Source organism: Haplochromis burtoni, unplaced genomic scaffold, assembly GCF_018398535.1.
Source record: "Haplochromis burtoni strain Fernald_Lab_line unplaced genomic scaffold, NCSU_Asbu1 Contig_192, whole genome shotgun sequence".
NCBI classification, from domain to species: Eukaryota; Metazoa; Chordata; class Actinopteri; order Cichliformes; family Cichlidae; genus Haplochromis; species Haplochromis burtoni.
The window spans coordinates 883,190-900,024 of record NW_024582553.1 but is presented as its reverse complement, the minus strand read 5'-3'; the positions used below and the strand labels follow the sequence as shown (position 1 = coordinate 900,024).

General features: G+C 41.4%; 2 protein-coding genes across 5 annotated transcripts in view; one reads left to right on the top strand and one right to left on the bottom strand.

Moving 5' to 3' along the window:
• LOC102293211 (synembryn-A) overlaps positions 1–10,278 on the top strand; it is a 12,114-nt gene extending 1,836 nt beyond the window's left edge. The window contains exons 1-14 of one of the 2 annotated variants that reach the window (XM_005935460.2): positions 2,696–2,946; positions 3,335–3,429; positions 3,536–3,583; positions 4,095–4,112; positions 4,206–4,295; positions 4,405–5,012; positions 5,286–5,421; positions 5,501–5,689; positions 5,863–5,957; positions 6,684–6,834; positions 7,007–7,102; positions 8,578–8,722; positions 9,058–9,331; positions 9,764–10,278. In XM_005935460.2, coding sequence (XP_005935522.1) covers positions 3,340–3,429; positions 3,536–3,583; positions 4,095–4,112; positions 4,206–4,295; positions 4,405–5,012; positions 5,286–5,421; positions 5,501–5,689; positions 5,863–5,957; positions 6,684–6,834; positions 7,007–7,102; positions 8,578–8,722; positions 9,058–9,331; positions 9,764–9,905 — 2,082 coding nt within the window. In that variant the 5' untranslated portion in view covers positions 2,696–2,946; positions 3,335–3,339 and the 3' untranslated portion in view covers positions 9,906–10,278. Of the gene's footprint in view, positions 1–2,695; positions 2,947–3,334; positions 3,430–3,535; positions 3,584–4,094; positions 4,113–4,205; positions 4,296–4,404; positions 5,013–5,285; positions 5,422–5,500; positions 5,690–5,862; positions 5,958–6,683; positions 6,835–7,006; positions 7,103–8,577; positions 8,723–9,057; positions 9,332–9,763 lie in introns of those variants that run through there. The other variant, XM_042226034.1, reaches the window with a different exon arrangement.
• On the bottom strand, positions 9,912–16,449 carry irf3 (interferon regulatory factor 3). Of its 3 annotated transcripts, none has more exons than XM_005935461.3 (11): positions 16,174–16,444; positions 14,557–14,723; positions 14,199–14,370; positions 13,785–13,858; positions 13,605–13,665; positions 13,434–13,502; positions 13,070–13,315; positions 12,756–12,846; positions 11,823–12,109; positions 11,613–11,737; positions 9,912–11,119 (listed from the first exon to the last, which is right to left on the bottom strand). In XM_005935461.3, the coding sequence occupies exons 2-11, from the start codon at positions 14,719–14,721 to the stop codon at positions 11,009–11,011; spliced, it is 1,401 nt and encodes a 466-aa protein (XP_005935523.1). In that variant the 5' UTR covers positions 14,722–14,723; positions 16,174–16,444; the 3' UTR covers positions 9,912–11,008. The 3 variants fall into 3 exon arrangements, with proteins under 3 accessions (XP_005935523.1, XP_005935524.1, XP_042081969.1); XM_005935462.3 differs by having other exon boundaries at positions 13,434–13,499; positions 16,174–16,443; XM_042226035.1 differs by lacking the exon at positions 9,912–11,119 and having other exon boundaries at positions 11,635–11,737; positions 11,819–12,109; positions 16,174–16,449.
• Positions 16,450–16,835: the final 386 nt, after the last annotated feature.

Here is a 16,835-nt window from a genome sequence, read left to right as displayed (position 1 = left end):
TTATTACGGTGTATCCATATAAATGGCCCACCCTGTACAATTACTCCTGTTGTCCTCCTGTCTCCTTCTACACATCTAAATGAATGTGGAACCATTTCAAATCTAGGTAATTGCATTTGGCAGCCAGTAGCTTTTAATAAGAGTAATTATTAAATATTGAGCATGGCTGTGGCCTCAAAGGAATGAATGCTGTTGTACGATGACTGAGTAAGGCAGTAATTTTTCATGCCTCCAACCTACAATTTCTTATATCAACCTTTAATAATAAAAAAATGATTCAGATTAAGTTTTAGTGAAACACAGTTTAGCACTATAGCCTCAGCAAATTCTTGTTTACATAAATCATATTTATTAGAATTATATTTTTCCCATGGTCATTCGTGCCTCCCTAATACATTGGCTCTACACCCCCTGTAGGGGAGCAGCCCCACAGTTTCAGATCCACTGGATTAAAGTAAGTAAAAGTATTTGAAAATTGCTGTTTTCATCCCATTTAGAAGCATTAGGGTCTGTTGCTGTTCCATCCAGAGCAATTTAGAGATCAAAGTATCCTGTATTATTTGGCACAGTGTGCAATATTTAAGGTCTCACTCTGTGTTTATTCAAGTAATACTTGATGAGCAGAAGCGTTTCTTCTCTGAGCCTCTGTGAATTTTCAGCCTCACCCACTCCCCTGACCTGTGGGGTCGCTGAAGGGTCAAATATTGATCTTTTTCTTTATATATAAATATGTTCAGTTTAGTATGGCGTATGAACACACCATCCCTTTTTTCTATTATACAGTTGATAATTAGTTTTACCAACTATTGAAGTTCAACTTTATAAACTCCCAGCAGTCTCTGTTACATTATCTGGAAGTCCTAACATGTCAGCTAAGCTTCACAGACCTCAGCAGCAACAAAACCAATATTACATTATTTGATCATCCAGGCAGATCCTTGAGCCTTAAATGTTCATGCTGAGCTCCTGTTGTCCTCAGGCCATGCTCTGCCAAATTACAAACATTTAAAAAAAATATGATTATGTCAAAACATAGAGAGTTTTGTTGGAATCCTACATGCTTAATGTGAGACCAGGCCCACCATACAGTAAATGCATTCAGGAATCATAGAGGACTTAAGCAGAAAGATTAACTGCAGAAAGAGAGCACACATATAAGATCCACTCTGATAACCAAGTGCAGAGGAAAAAGCAGCGATCCTTGAATATTTCACATTCTTCTCTACTGTTCACTCTCTGAACAGAAGACATAAATTAGTGGAAAGAAGGCATATGAGCTGAGCAGGGTGTGTCTCCTAAAGGTTGGAAAGATGATCTCTGTAGGGCCTTGGTGTCACCAGACAGATGCAGAGTCATTAAATTTTTACACCTATATTCTAACCGTCGGTCACCGTCAGTGAGAGACGCTTGTAAATGACACTCTGTAGCTGCTGACAGCCAGTCTGTAGGTTTCTGATGTGTTTGCTTTGAAAATATTCAGTGAGGCAGATCTGACTTGATGAGACTCAAAAAAAATTCCCTCAAGTGGAATGACCCTACAAGCCTCAGTAGAGGTCGTTTATGTTTAAGCTACATGCGTGTATTGCGACATAGGTGTTAAAAATATAGCCACAATGTTTGTCTGTGTCAGGACGATTTAGACGTACCCTCCTGGCTCATGTTAATAACTGCTGTTTTCTTTTACTGCTTTTAAAGGTCACTCAGGCCCATTCACCTCTTGTAAAGTCTATATTGTTGATATCCTACATGTAATTCGTCTTGAAGAAATATGCCTCCACTTCCTACTTGAGAAGACTCCTCTGACATTTCTCCCACTATTTCTGACGTAGCGTGCATCCTGTTGTTGTAAGCCTGCAGCCACCAGTTATCTAGCTCCAGCGCCCAGAGCCTGTTTCCTCTACCGAATGAGTGCAAGAGTACGCATCCTGCCAGGAAAGCCTGTCATTCACTCATGCATCATTGTCTTACAGTTTTCATCTGTCAGGGTGTTCAGGATACTTGGCTGCAAGTGTGTGAAGGTTTCCAGGACACCAGGTGTGCCTTAAGTAGGTTATCTAAGCTAAAAACAAACAAAGTGTACTCACTGAAAGAAAACAGAGTTTCACTTGTGTTTCAGTGCAGATTGATTTAACTGTAAGTCATTTGGTACGGAGTATCAATATCTGTGCATTTTGGCCAAGGGAAAGATGCTAAAGTTTACTTTGAATAAATAGATTTTATAATACACAATTGTATCATACATTGTGCCTCTATGAGCTGACTCAACCGGGGGAATTGTGCCATCTTGTGGAAGGAGACAGAATCAGTACTGAAATAAATAGTGCACAAAAATAATAAAAAGTACGGTACATGTACTGTAATTGGGGGTGAATTCAATTAGGAATGTATTGAAATATTTTGCTGAAAGATAAAAGAATACAAATCTTTAACTACAAACTTCCAGAAGTGAATAAACAGTGTCTTTTCCTAATGCATTTCTAACAGTGTTTTAACCATCAGAACCTCCAGCATTGTTATGCAACAGCACGCCCTAACTGCTTGTTTTAGTGGCTTTCAGCATTTTGAAGAAAATTCTGCTAAAGCTGGACAGAAAGTGAAAGGGCTGTGCAGAATAAGTCTGGCAAACCCATAAAAGGTTAGAGGGTCAACACTGAGAGTTATAAGCTTAGAGTCCATTAGTGGATTATAACCATAAACACTCTCCAACAGGTCTCCTGCATCTCTCTTGGATTAAAGCGAGAGAGACAGAGTGAGAGAGATAGGCTGAGAGAATGAGAGTGCATAGAGAGTGATTGAATTGAGCAAATTCAAAGCTGAACACAGGACTCGGGGCACGTACTTGGAGAAATAAACGCGACAACCTGAAGCAAAGTCGGAGCGGTGATTTGGTTTGTCATATTTAAGGTATACAGTTTATCACCTGACTACTATACTGAACTGTGCGAGGTAAGTTCAGCGAAGCACGGTAATCTATCTGCAGATTTTATGTGTGTGTGTAGTGTTGATGTCAGTGCCTGCTATATAAAAGATACAGATTCACTTTAACTGCTAAGGAATCCTTCATCAGTGATCAGTTATGTGGTAGCTGTGAAGATGAAGTGAAAGGATGAGCAGCTGTCATTTCATTTCATATTTAGTGGGTTTTATTTTATATTCTGGATGAACAACAGACCGAATGTGTGCTATTCTATTGTGTATTTATGGTTTCTTTCTGTTTGACAATACATAACCTCTGTCATGACCATCGTCATTGTTGTGTAACTTTCATTTTGTTATGCCCTAAATTGTTTGTGTGTGTGTGTGTGTGTGTGTGTGTGCTTGTGTGTGTGTTTAGGAAGCATGAACGTGGACATCGAGGGGATAATCCAGTGCATCAAGCAGGGAGATGAGAATGGTGTTCAGATAAGGCTGCAGGAGTTCAACAAAGAGGTGACGCGACACAGAAGCTTGTGTATTTCTCACAAGTTCTAATGCTGCTCATGACACTGTTTTTCTGTTTTTGTGTGTGTGTGTGTCATTATTTCTCTTCCTGTAGTATGCCCAGTGTTTCTTCTTTGACACAGAGGAGAGGGAAAAACGGAGAGTAAGTCTGTTTATGTTGCTGCACCAGAAGGAAAGTTTACAGGCATAAACCCACGTCCTCCTGGTGCTCCTTATAACGTCACCTTATTCCCTCTCACGGCACACCTCCGACTTATCCGCCCCTCCCCACCCCTACACACTCCAATCTATGATTAGTAATTCTGCTGTATCAGTTGTCTCTGATCCTCTCTCCTTGCCTGCTCAGGCAGATTGAATCCAGACAGAGTGACTGAATAATTGTCTGGGTTAGAAAAAACTTCTAATTACCTTCAAATTAATAAATATGTTATGATATCCTTCACTGTCCCCTGTTAATTGATTGTCATTCCCAGCAAAGATAACCTTTCTTTTGGGTTAGGAATGACCTCATCCCATCAGTAAATTGCTCCTAAGCTTTTTAAATAGGTTTTTAGGGAAAATGCCATACTGTGAACTTGTAGAAGGACTTCTAACAGCACTATTTCCTCTCTCTTCTGCTACATTTCCTGTCTAATGGATGACCATCTCTTAAGCAAACGCGACTAGAAGAGGTAGGGTTTTGCCACAGTTTAGAAGTAATTAAGCACTGCACATGAGAAGTACCGTAAAGAAATCCAGTAATCCTTGTTGCACTGTTTTACTAGTTCAGGAAGAATAAAGTGAGGGACTACACTGATTCTGACTCGGACTTGGACGAGTACGACCTGGAGGATCGAGGACTCATCCTCAGACAGGTGATCCGATGCTGTCACTCTCTGCTTGCCCAGATGTGATATTCTTAGTCCTTGTAAAAGTTATTATTATGATAAATTCCTGCAAACATGTTTCTGCTCCTGTTCTCAGAATCTAGGTGTTGTCCTTGTGAGGTTCATAAGGACGGAAGTCAAATGTCACCTGTTGAGAGTATGCCTACGCACCCTGAGGATCCTGTCCCGGGACCAAAAGGTCTTGGGGCCTTTGGTGACCGACAGCGCCCTCCTGACTCTGGCCAAACTAGCCGGGCTGACCACAAGTGACATCAGTGATGAAGTCAGCGACCCCGACTCTGATTTCTACGATAACATCATTGCCTCTCTCACCGAAACCAAAGTGCTGCAGGGTCACACTAATGAGGATGAAGCTGAAGCTGAAACTAACGACCAAAACGAGGAGCCGCCGGCCTTCGACGAGGATGCCAAAAGCGACATCAGCATCACCAACAGCGGCGATTTGGACAGCATCAGCTGGTTTGGGAGCCACAGGACGAGCATTAACGAACTGCACAGAGGTGGGACGCATCACAGGGTCCTGGAGCGAGGGCGGAGGGACCGCAGAGAGAGTAAGATGGATGTGGAGGAAGAGGTGGAGGAGTTGGAGTCCGGAGAGGAGGCAAAGAGAAAAGAGGCCATGAAGGTGTTGTGTAACGTGGTGTACAACAGCGCCTGGGCACAGGAAAGGTTCAGTGCTCTCAGGTAGGCTCGGCACGCACACACAATCGCATCAGTTCCCATAAACTGTGTAATTTTCAGCAGCTTATAATAATCGCAAAGCACCTAAAAAACATATATTTGCTTATTTATACCTGTGAAAGCAACAACTCTCATGCCTGGTAAAGGTTATTATGACAAATAGAAGGACAGGGGACTGAAACAGTGCTATCCCGAGGACAGTGTCATTCTCACTTGCAATAAGCTGCATTTGGCTTCATCTGGAAAGTTCACATCTATCTCCTTTGTTTCCATCAGGCTCATGTGTGGCCTCATAGAGCGCGTATCATCCAGTGTCAGCTGGTCGAATCCCTCTAGTGCTCAGTTTTATGAACTGCGCTTCATGTTCCTCATGACTGCACTCCGGCCAGAGCTCAGCACCCAGCTTAAACAGGTCGCACGATGTCATATAGTCCAAAGTTATTCCTGTTTTACTCCTCGTTACTGCCCTCACACTGATTATTCTCTTCCAGGAGGGAGGGGTTTCCATCCTCACAGCAGCCTTGGAGAGCTGCCTGGAGGTGCAGTGGAAGGACCAGTATGAGTGCGTCTTGGACCCACAGACACAGCCCATCTCTCTGGAAACCTCTCAGCGCGTCACAGAGATCCTCAAAATTCTCTTCAATATCACGCACAGCACCCACAAGCAGGACCCAAGTGAGGTGTGTGTAAAGGCCCTCGCATTTTTCAGAAGCTTTGCTTTCGTGTTTACTTTTTACAGGAGTTTTAATACAACATATATGTTATCAGTCAAATATGCAATCATATAAAAGCTAAAAGTGCGAAAGAACAGGACAGTTGAAGAGGCATTAGCTGCGTCTGTGCCTTTAATCAGGATGATGCGGCTCTGTACCGACACCTGGTGGCGATCCTGCGCCTCTGTCTGCTGAGGAAGTGTCTCCTGTCAGAAGACACAGATGAACTGCAGGGGTGAGCACAACGTGACAAAACCCAAGCTGTGAAAATATTCAGGCTTGATAATCTCATAATTTACTATCGTGCAATTATAACACATACTGTGCAGTTATAATTGATTTAAACGATGGACTATAAAATGAGATATAAACCTTCAGAAATTCTTTAGGGGTTGCAAAATCACTTTCATGCAGGAGCACTATTTTTAATAACATTTGAAGCAACAAGGATGAGTCTATAATTATGAGTTTAATAACATGCACCCTCCTCTTGCTTGCTTTATTTGAGACTTCCAGATAGATTGAATGTTCAGCTGCAGGTCTGATTAAAATCCCAAGTATATATAGAAATCAATGCCTTTTTATTAGGTCTAGATGTTCTCATAAAAAGAAAATTTTGAGATATAATTCCAATAATAGTGTATTTTGAGTAGCATTTGTTATCATTTTGGATGAAACAGTGTATAATCCATCCAGCCAAACAACACCAAATGTTTAAAGGGGGATCTGCTCTGATCATTTTCAGCTCCTTTTTATTTTCAGGCTGTATTGGAGTAGCTTTGCATGGTTCACTGTTCAAAATAACCCTTATTTATCACAGGGATTACTTGCACATACACTGACCTCCAGTCTAACAGTATATGTCTAAAAAAACAAGGAAAAGCAGAGCAGGGAATAGGTTTTCCCCGCTCTCTTCTATCAACACTCACTCCTTTGCCGTGACCTTCTCTCACTCCCGCAGTCACACAGTGAACCTGTTGTCAGCGCTTCCTCTGCAGTGTCTCGATGTGTTGCTGACGGTGCCTCTGGAGCCAGATTCAGAGCAGTGCAAGGGGGTCAACATGGACTGCGTCCACACCCTGCTGATGTTCATGGAGAGACGCCTGGAGGCGGTGAGGGAGTAGAAAAGAGTTCTGTTTGTAGAGTCTTTTCTGATCCATCTGTGTGTTTGTGAGGGGGGGTTTCTCAGTGATTTGTTCTTAAAGTTTATATTTTGCAGTGTGAAAAAGGGAGCAGCTGGTATTACGGAAATAACGGAGAGGATTTGTTTTATGTGCTTTTCAGGGAGATAAGATCAAAGAGAAGCTGACACCAATCCTCAATCTGCTGACGGAGAGCTGCAGGGCTCACAGAGAAACACGGCACTACATCAGAAAATATGTAATATACGACACCTCAGAGATAGCTCCTGTGTTTAGCTTTTTGATGTTTTGATGCCAAAATATTTGTAGCACGTTTAATGTCCAGTATGCTTTTGATCATTTGCATGTAACCAACCAACACCTGACCTGTGCAGGCCTGGACTCTATAAGACTGAAGACTATAAGACACTTGTAGTATTCATAGTACTGTGCAAAGTCTTGAGACACCCCTCGCTTCTATATATATTGCTGGGGAAAAAAATGCAAATACAGTATAAACAGAGTTAGTACAATTCTATGACCACTTTTATCCTTCAACACAGCCTGAACTCTCTTAGGTAGCTTTCTTGTAATTTCTTACAGTAGTATTCAGGGTTAGTTCTCTAAAAAAAGTTCTTCTTTGGATGTTGGCTGTCTTTTGTTTTGTTCTATGTAAAGATGATACGACACTGCCTCAGTAACATTGAGGTCCGGGCTCTGGGGAGGCCAATCCATGCACTGGCAGTGTGTTTGGGATCGTTGTCATGGTGAAAAATGAAGCTATTGCCAATCAGGTGTTTTGCAGATTGCATTGTATGGTGAATGAAAATCTGATGGCACTTGCCTGATTTATAATTTCATCACTTTTGATAGGATCCCCCAACACCACTGACTGAAAAGCAACCCAAAACCATGAACTGGCCTCCCAGTTTTGAAGATGCATGTTAACACTGACTGTTGCACATCTCTCCTGACCTCCTCGTACATACTGAGGACAATTTGAACCAGACAAGTTTACAACTTCCTCTTCTGTTCTCCATTTGTCCAGTTTCCTTGAATGCACACCATGCTGAGATGTGCCACGTTTTTGGATAACTGTCTTTGAGAATCACCATGTTGGTGCAAAATACTATTTTATGCCGGTCCAGCTGTGTTACCTTTGGGATTTTTATAGATACAAAAGAAAGTAGCACCAATTGTATGTTTTGGTGACAGGTTGCTAAAGATCCAGTTTAAACTGGTTCATCCTATGAGTTAGATCCCTTTTTTTATGCTTCAGTAATTCATTGTTCAGTGTTAAGTGGCTTAATGAGCACAATACATGTTTCTCTGTAATGGTCAGGTACAAGGGTGGAGCTAAAAGTAAGTGAAAAAACAGCCAATGTTTAAAGAAAAACTAAAAAGACTTTTTTTTTTTTAAAAAAGCGGTTGCTGAAGACTTTAGCACAAAGACAGCAGATCCTTTAATTCCGGGAAGATGTGCGTTGGCAGACTTGTTCCAGCTCATCCCTAAACACCCTTCTCCTCCCTCCAACACACTGACTATGAGAAAGGATTTTTCATTATATATTTGATTTGTCTCAGACTTTGAAATCCATCATTGTTTTGAGGTTAACGGCACATTTTGCTTCATTTGCAAGCATCAGAATGGTCTCGCTCATATTTATTTAAAAAAAGAAGAAGAAACAAAACACATTAAAGAAAATTAAAGCTATAATGTGTCGCCATCATTAGATCCTGCCTCCTCTGAGAGACGTATCACAGAGGCCAGAGGAAGGCACCACAGTGAAGAGCCGTCTGATTCGTCTTATGACTCATCTGGACACAGACCTCAAACACTGTGCCGCTGACCTCATCTTTGTCCTCTGCAAGGAAAATGGTAAGAAGAAGCAATATGTGGATTAATAAAAATAGGGTGAAGTTACAGTCTGGTTATAAAAATAGAAAAATGCATATTGAAATGATCAGATGGTATTTAAACAACGGGCGTCATTAGTTTTTATTGTGCTTTAAAAAAAACTCTTATTACCTTTTAGATATTTGTGTTTATGTCTTTATTATTATTTTATGTAGTCTTGATAGTCATGTTTGTTTTGATTATATACATTATTTTAAATCTAATCTGTGAATGCAGTGGTGCTGAAATGTTTTTGTAGCTCTTTCTGTATTTTTTCTTTCGTGCCTTATTGAGAACACCAACGCTTCTTTTCCTAGTGAGCCGTTTTGTGAAGTATACGGGTTACGGTAACGCAGCAGGTCTGCTGGCCACCAGGGGGCTCCTGGGAGGCCAGGGGCCCAGGACCTCTGATACCCAGTACTCCAGCGACTCTGATTCAGACACCGAGGAGTACCGGCAGGTCAAAGACCGCATCAACCCAGTGACGGGGCGGGTGGAGGCAGAGCAGCCAGACCCTATGGAGGGCATGACAGAGGAGGAGAAGGAGGAGGAGGCCAAGAGGCTGATCATGCTCTTCAACAAGCTGTCCAGGTAAGCAAAACGTCAAAAAGCTACAAAAATGAGAGATACACAAAAGTCTCAGATACTTCTAATGAATACAGTAAATGTCAACTGATTCCCACCACACCACAGCAAAAGTTTACAGAATTTAATTTATTAAGGTACAAATACAGAGTTGCAATAAAAGTGTCGAGCAGACTGTACATGTGTATATAACCAAAAGCTAATTCCAGCGCATAATCTGCAGCGTCTCAATGTGTTGCTGCAGAGGAAGTTCTTTGATGAGCATTAATGGGTCAAGTAGTCATTAAAATTGTATACTGGTAAGAAACAGTAAGGTCTGTAAAACTCAAGTGTTCCTCTTGTTCTTGCATAATACAGCAGATTGATGGTAAATTAAACAGTTAGGCTGTTAAAGCTCATGCTGGTGATCAAATCACCTGCATCTCGTGTATTTTACAGAGACAACATCATCCAGCCGATGGGAGTGGATGAAGAGGGGAAGCTCGTCCCAATGTCAGGACTGAAGGAAAATCCTCTCTCTGAGGAGGCGAGGTCTGAGTCAGAGAATGACGGAGAAACAGAGGAAGGAGACAAGGACTGATTTCTGTTCAACAGTTTGCTCAGTTTATCGATATTACTTTGTAAACATTTCACTTGTACAGGTCATCAGTGGAAAAGATGTGTTGTGTCTGTATGGGTGGTGTGAAAAGACAGAGCGATGTAGTTCTCGACCAAACAGAGTCGTGCTGAGAGAGAATAAATTCAAGAAAGGATATTTAAAAAAAGAAAAACCTAGACAAAAAAAACAAAGGTAATTTCACACTTCTTCTTCTTTTGACTCAGACTGGCAGCGTAGAGCAGCAATACAGTTACGTGTGACATCGCAATGGTGAAAAGGCCATTTTGATCATGTAGTAGATTCAGCAGAGGAATGCTACCCATTAATGTTTCAATAAAGTTTTTAAAACAAATAATCTCCGGTATCGATCAGTGTGGTTATCTGCACAGCACGCTGATGTGTCATAGCACATGACATCTGCTGAGGTGTATGTTCCTCATATTAAGCTAATAATGTCAAAAAAGCTCCAGATGCTCTGGCTACATCTGCACTGCTAAAATCAGCTTGTATATTTATTTTTATCTGTGGCTCTGTTGTATTCAAGGCACTAATGCCAATTTCACTTTGTTGTATTACACTTTAGCAGGGGGTTTGTTACCAGGTTGCATTTGTTCACCCCTTAACACATTAATTTCACGGCATTAGGCCGATTATTATAACAAATAAGTTCATGAGCAGGAAAACTTGCAGCTTATGGGTGGTGTTTCACTTTGACTGCCATTATGACTCAGTTTAAAAGAGGAAAAGTGAAGCTTAAAAAGAGGAGGAGGGCACAAAATGTTAAATGAGTGAAAGTCATGTCTCTTTACCTGAGTGACATCAGCTCATTACTGTAAAAATGTGATCTTGATTTTCAGTAACAACCCTGAGCATGTCCCTGTGACTTGTTTTAAAATCCTAAGATAGAAATCAGTGCACACTTAGTCTCCATACAGTATAAGTCAGACCGTTTGATCCCGGGTGAAGTACAAACCAACACAGTACCAGTGTCATTATTAAACATTATTCACAAACATAACTGAGATGTTTTAAGAAGCCAAGATTAAAAATCTCAAATTAGTAAAACAGCCACCGCTTCCAAATGTTCAGTACTCCATCATCTCCTCCAGGGACATCTGCAGCTCCACAGACTTCAGGGAAGAGGCGCCGTTTTCAACAGCCATGTTCTTGAGTAACTCCATCGAAGTCAGGCACACCTGAGCGGAGAAAATAAATAAGGAGCGGGAGTCAGGCGCGAGTGCAAAGGCGACGCGTTTGAGCTCGACGGTAGCAGTGAAATCAGAGAAAGGTCGAGCAATGAGACGCGTCAAGCTGGTTTCTTTGAGAAACTTTTTGTATAAAGCTTTTGATTTCTCAGTGTGCCGTCCTGTGTGGAGGCTGAGGAGAAGGACGAAAAGAAAAAAAAGCTTTTACACCTGAAGGATCAGCTGTCAGCGCCGGTATTCAGGCTTTGTTCCCTTTGTGCTGTTAATCAATACTGAGGCAAAATTGCCTCTTCAAAAGTGCTGCTGAGTACGGCTCCCTCCTCGTGAGAGGGCAATTTTAGAGGTTGATCGCTCATGAAATTTAATACAAGTTTGTGCAGCAGAAAGGGGGAAAAAATCTCTGCCTATTTGAAATACTGCTTAGAGGTCTGTGAGAGCACAGCACTGTATGCATGTTTTAAATAATTTCAGAAAGTTTCCTCACCTCCACTGCAATGAGTTTTTTCTCCAAAGGCCTGCATTGTGGGTCAGGCCACTTTTCCCCAATACAGAAGAACAGGGAGCAGGGAGCGCACTCTTTAGCATTCCCCTCAATGAAGTCCTTTATTCCTAAGCAGACAGGAGACGATACATAAAAAACTGTACCTAAAGCCACTAAATTCACAAAAGCTCCAAAATAATTCCTCTTACCTACCTCGCACAAAGTCCGTGAACTTGTAAAGAACCTGAGGATGTTTAGAAATCTCTTGGGGTTGTCTGCTCTGGTCAAATTTGCAGAAGCTCCAGAAAGCTTTGCTTTCCCCCCGTCGCTGGCTGTAGACCACTTGGCCCGACACACCAACTTCCAAGCCATCACCCAGCATGTCCAGAATCCGCTGGGTGAGGCTGGCTTGGTTTTGATCCACCATGGCTCCGGGACTTGGCAGGGAGACTTTAGTGAGGCCTGACTCACGATCCAAAACTGTCCCATTGAGATCAGTACTGATGTGAATACAAGCATTTCTATATTTCAGTTATCGGAGAAAATCGCTGAGTTTAAAACAGTCGCATTTGCTAGAGGCTGTTTTGTGTTTTTTTAATCAAAGATGTCAGCAATGAAGAATCCTGCAATATATAAACTATAATTAGTTATAAGTTAAACAGACCACGTTATATTCAGTATTGCTGTTTCCACTGCAGTTGTTGCACTGATGCTAAGTTGAAACACAGCAGTATGGTTACAGAAGTAAACAGTGCATAACGACAATAAAGAGTGTTGAATCTTGAACTTTGAAGGCAAAAATTGCATACTGTGAATTTAGAGATTACATTTTCAGTCCTTATTCTAAGCTCTATTCCCTCAAAATGCTTTGCCTGGTGAAGGGGAACTTGGCTGAATAAATAAGTCATTACATTTAAAAAAAAATTACTGAGCTTTAGAGGTGGGAGGATTTCTTTTCTCTTTTTTTTAAAGGAAAGACAAAGTGGTACTCATGCCTTCATGCTAATGTAAACTCCTGATCTCAGATAGAAAAAACAGTAGCATCTCCCTCAGTTTGTCCCTCTAGGAACGAGAATAAGGAAGCACGTTTTACAGTATATTTGAACTGGAACTGCTGAGCATTTGTCGCGTTCATTTTGATGTTACCTGTAGACCAAGCGCACTCCAGCCTCATTCTCAACCATCTGCTCCAAAACCTTCACCCCCCTGTAGTACACAGATATCTTGAATTGAGTCCCTGTGGATTCAGAGACAGTGGAAGTGTATGAGGAAAGGTGCTTACAGTTCCACTCTGTCCCTGCTATTCACATTGTCAGGGCGCTTTGTATATAAGTCCCTGTTAAACATGTTCCATTTGAATACTGTGTGTGCTGGATGTCATTTCAGAGTGTCTGTGTAAAAATCCCCATTTGTCTGATACAGCAGCATCCCACCCCCACCCACCCCCTTCTCCAACTTACTGAAATTATCTCCATCGCTGGTCTTTTGCATTGTCTGTAGGAACTGTGCCGCCAACTGCTCATCATAGGCCCCTCCCTCAGCTCCCCCAATTGGATGTGCTGGTTGCTCAGGCAACCCAGCTTCAGTAACTGCACCCTTATACATTACTGGATACTGCTGTTGCCCAGGCAACGGGTGTCCACCAATCGCAACCTGATTCTGCAGCTGCTGTTGCTCGGGAGGAGGCTCAAAGCCTGCGGTGCCCTCTGTGGAAAAGTTGGAGAAACTGAACCAGCTTGTAGAAAAGTACCTCAGATACTCTTTGTTTTCTGCTCTGACTGCAGCAGCGAGGAGGAAAATGATAAGCAGAGCTGATAAGCCTACCTGCTTCAGGGCTGATGTTCATTCCTCTGAGACACTCCTGGAGAATATCCGGGCTGGCAGCAGATTCTGCTGGCAGATATGGACCAGACACATTCAGATGGCGATTGTCGCTAATAAGCGCCAGACTAATGTTCCCCTTCTAAATCCAATGAAAAAGGCAATTGCTCTCACCCAAAAACACAGCGCCTTCTGGAAGTAAGAGACATCCTTCTAAACACTGGATGTCCTGGGTCTGGGATAACACCGACACACATCTTATTCACTTACATCAATACCCAGCATTTCAGCAATACCTCTTTTTTGTTACCATCTGTCCTCTTACAGGTAAACAATCCAACAGAGCAGTCTCACCTCTTGAATGGAAATGCCCAGATCTGCAAACAAATCAGCCCCATCTTGCTCCTGGGATCCAGCACAAGAGTTAGCTTCAGGAGTGAAAACATGCATTTGTTTTTATTTTCTGAGAAACATGTCTAGTTAGAGATACAGAGACATGAGTGTATGCAAAATGTGCTGCACGGACAGACAGGAACTGAGCATGCGGTGCAAAACTGCATTATCAGATTTAAATTGCAAATGCAATATGAAGTTGATTGATTGCAGTTATAAAATGAGTAAAAAGCAGAACATCCTGCTGATCTTTTTTTTCTGTGCATTTTGAGTGCCAAACAGCAGAGTTTTCTTGAAATAAGCAAACAATTTCTTTGAATTGAATTTGCTTTCTATCCACTGTAGTTAAGATCCAAATGGTCAGCGGGTCGTCACCTTTTGACGTTGACTCGTCCGGCCACTGAAAGACTTTATGGGGGTTAGCGGCATCATTCTTGTTGTCATCCACCATTTTGAAGCCTTTAGCTCGTAGGGCGCTGCGGAAGTTCCTCTTCCAGACTGAGGGGTCTCCATTAGCCCGGCCGCTGCCGCTCACCTCCGCCCAGGCCTGCGGGGCAAAACCAGGATGAAAGCCGGAAGAAACTCCTGATGTGAACAGACTAAAGACTAACAAAGAACGGATTAGTGGACAAAGAATGAGATAAGCAGAAGATGGACAGATAGCTGATATCAAATTCATGCTCATGACTGGTTTCTATTAGATTGTCATGTCATGTCAGCCCTTGATGGCTACCTTAAAGATGAGAATGTCAGTGTTAGAGGAGTCCTGTCTCAAAGCGTGTTTCCACGGGATGCAGAACTTTGTTTGCTCTGGGTTTGTCCACTGGACACCAGGATACTTGTTGCTGTTAATCTGTTCCCGCAGCCACGGGATGAGCAGTGGTTTCGAATGAGCCATTTCTACAATAAGACAAAATATAACGTGAGCTGTGTCATCACAGCCTGACGTACAGCTTACTGATCCTGTACTCTTTTGCTATCATATGAACAATCACTGTATAGTAACTTGGATGTGATGTAGGCTATTCCTTCATTCAGGCAGTTCATTAAAATAGCTCGTCTGTACTGGAGGTTAGAGCTATATAATTATTTATATACAGACAAATTTAATAGCCCACCAATCATTAAAAGAAGAAAACAAACAAAAAAATAATAATGAGGAAATCTCTCAAAAACTGACTCATATTTATTTAGTAAACAACAAACTGAATTCGCGTTTTTATATCCAAATTTGAATCGGCACACTGGTCCTCTCTGAGAAGTCAGAAATTAATAAAGCATAAAAAACACAAGTCATTTTTCGTTCAGGAATGAAAGTAAATAACTGTAATTTTGCATCTTAATCCAAAAATAATAATTTACTGTCCTACTTTTGCTGCTTTCTTTTGTAAAACAGTACATTTTAAAAATCATACATAAGAACAATATTTATATTATTACAGTAAAAATATGATTTTGATTAAAGAGCGCAGACTTGTTGATGAAATTTACAGAAATATAAAAAAAATACATATATTGGTAATTACCAGTATTTTGGCATAAACCTTACATTGAGTAGTGCTCTAACAAATTTGTCAAGAACAGTATATTCATATTTATTTATAATTAATTTTCTTGTTTAGATTATACATTCATTTGAACTATATTTCCATGCTTGCCTGCAGATGGTGCTATTTAGTCACATCTCATGCAACAACAGCAAAAAAAGTAATCTATAACTGACACTATTATATTAGCATTAGTGAGTTAACAGAAAAAAGGGGCCGCGTTAAATGAAGGTTTCATTTAGACGATCAAATATGCATTAGATTATCAAAAGTTTAAGAAGAAACCTGAGCACGAACATCCGGATGTCAGGAAAGCTGTCGTGCAGCTGGGACGATGACAGGTTTTTATTGCCAATTTTCAATTGCATGAAAGAGGAAGCGGGCACATAGACAACAGCTGTTCAGCAACAGTAGAAACGGTTTCATTATAAAGATTAATTAACTAATTAAGACATAACTTACGATAATATAAAATAGTATTAAAGTGTAGTAATACTAAACACTGCGTTTATAAGTGTAATGTAATATATGGAAGTATTTATATAATCCTAAAAATCTTCCACACAGCATTTATTTTCACAATAACAATAACAGTTATTTAGACTGGTCTTGTTGTTTAACTGTCGTCAAAGTAGAGCATAAGCGGTTCTTACAGCTGCCTGAACCAAAGATATTCAAGTGCAAACACTCCAGGATCGAAAACGAGTACAGTCTTTGAACGATGCTGTAGTCATAGTAGTAACCTTTGTATTAATGCCACTCTGGGACAGCGGTGCCAGCGCTAACAACAAAAACTCTCCCACCTTCAGTGCTGACGTTTCAGTCGGTGCAGGTGAGGGTTGACTTCAAAGTCAGAGCGTTTCCCGGGTGCAGAAATCAGTACAGTGACGGCTGTACGGTAGCTGTGTGTCGTGTCACCTGAAGCTGTGCTCCAAACTGTCACATACCGTCCCCGCCGCAGATACTTTAAACACTGCCCTGAGTGCGGCTGCTTTCCGGCTAACAAGCCTTTCTCGGGAAACTCCAAGTTCACGGTTTCGTTTTCCAGATGTGACGTCAGCAATGGGTTCATACCAGCTGGTCCCGCTAGGAGGGGTTACACACACACACACACACACACACACACACACACACACACACACACACACACTCTCTCATTGGCATAATGCACATCTAATCCCTCTGAGGTAAACAATTAAGACAAATGGAAATACCCTGCTTTGAAAATTAATGTCTTTATGGAAAGTACATCGGTTGAAAAATGTTTACCTGGGTGAACTGCAACAGGGAAACTTCTGTCCTTTTTGCTTTAATGTGTCAAAACAGCCAAGTTGGACTAGAAGTTGAGCACATTTTTGTGTAAACTGGGACTTTCATTTTAAACATAAGAGCCACCCAAACAGACCTTCCTCTTAAGGTCTCAATAAGTTGAGATGTCCCTGCTAAAATGGATGGGGACACACAC

Bases quoted from the DNA above. Each gene is read 5' to 3' on its own strand.
- irf3 (XM_005935461.3), bottom strand. From the start codon at position 14,721: ATGGCTCATTCGAAACCACTGCTCATCCCGTGGCTGCGGGAACAGATT. The intron at 14,371-14,556 runs GTAGCCATCAAG...TTTGCCCCGCAG, and splicing joins CTGACATTCTCATCTTTAAG to GCCTGGGCGGAGGTGAGCGG. The intron at 13,316-13,433 runs GTAGGCTTATCA...ACTTTTCCACAG, and splicing joins GAACATCAGCCCTGAAGCAG to AGGGCACCGCAGGCTTTGAG.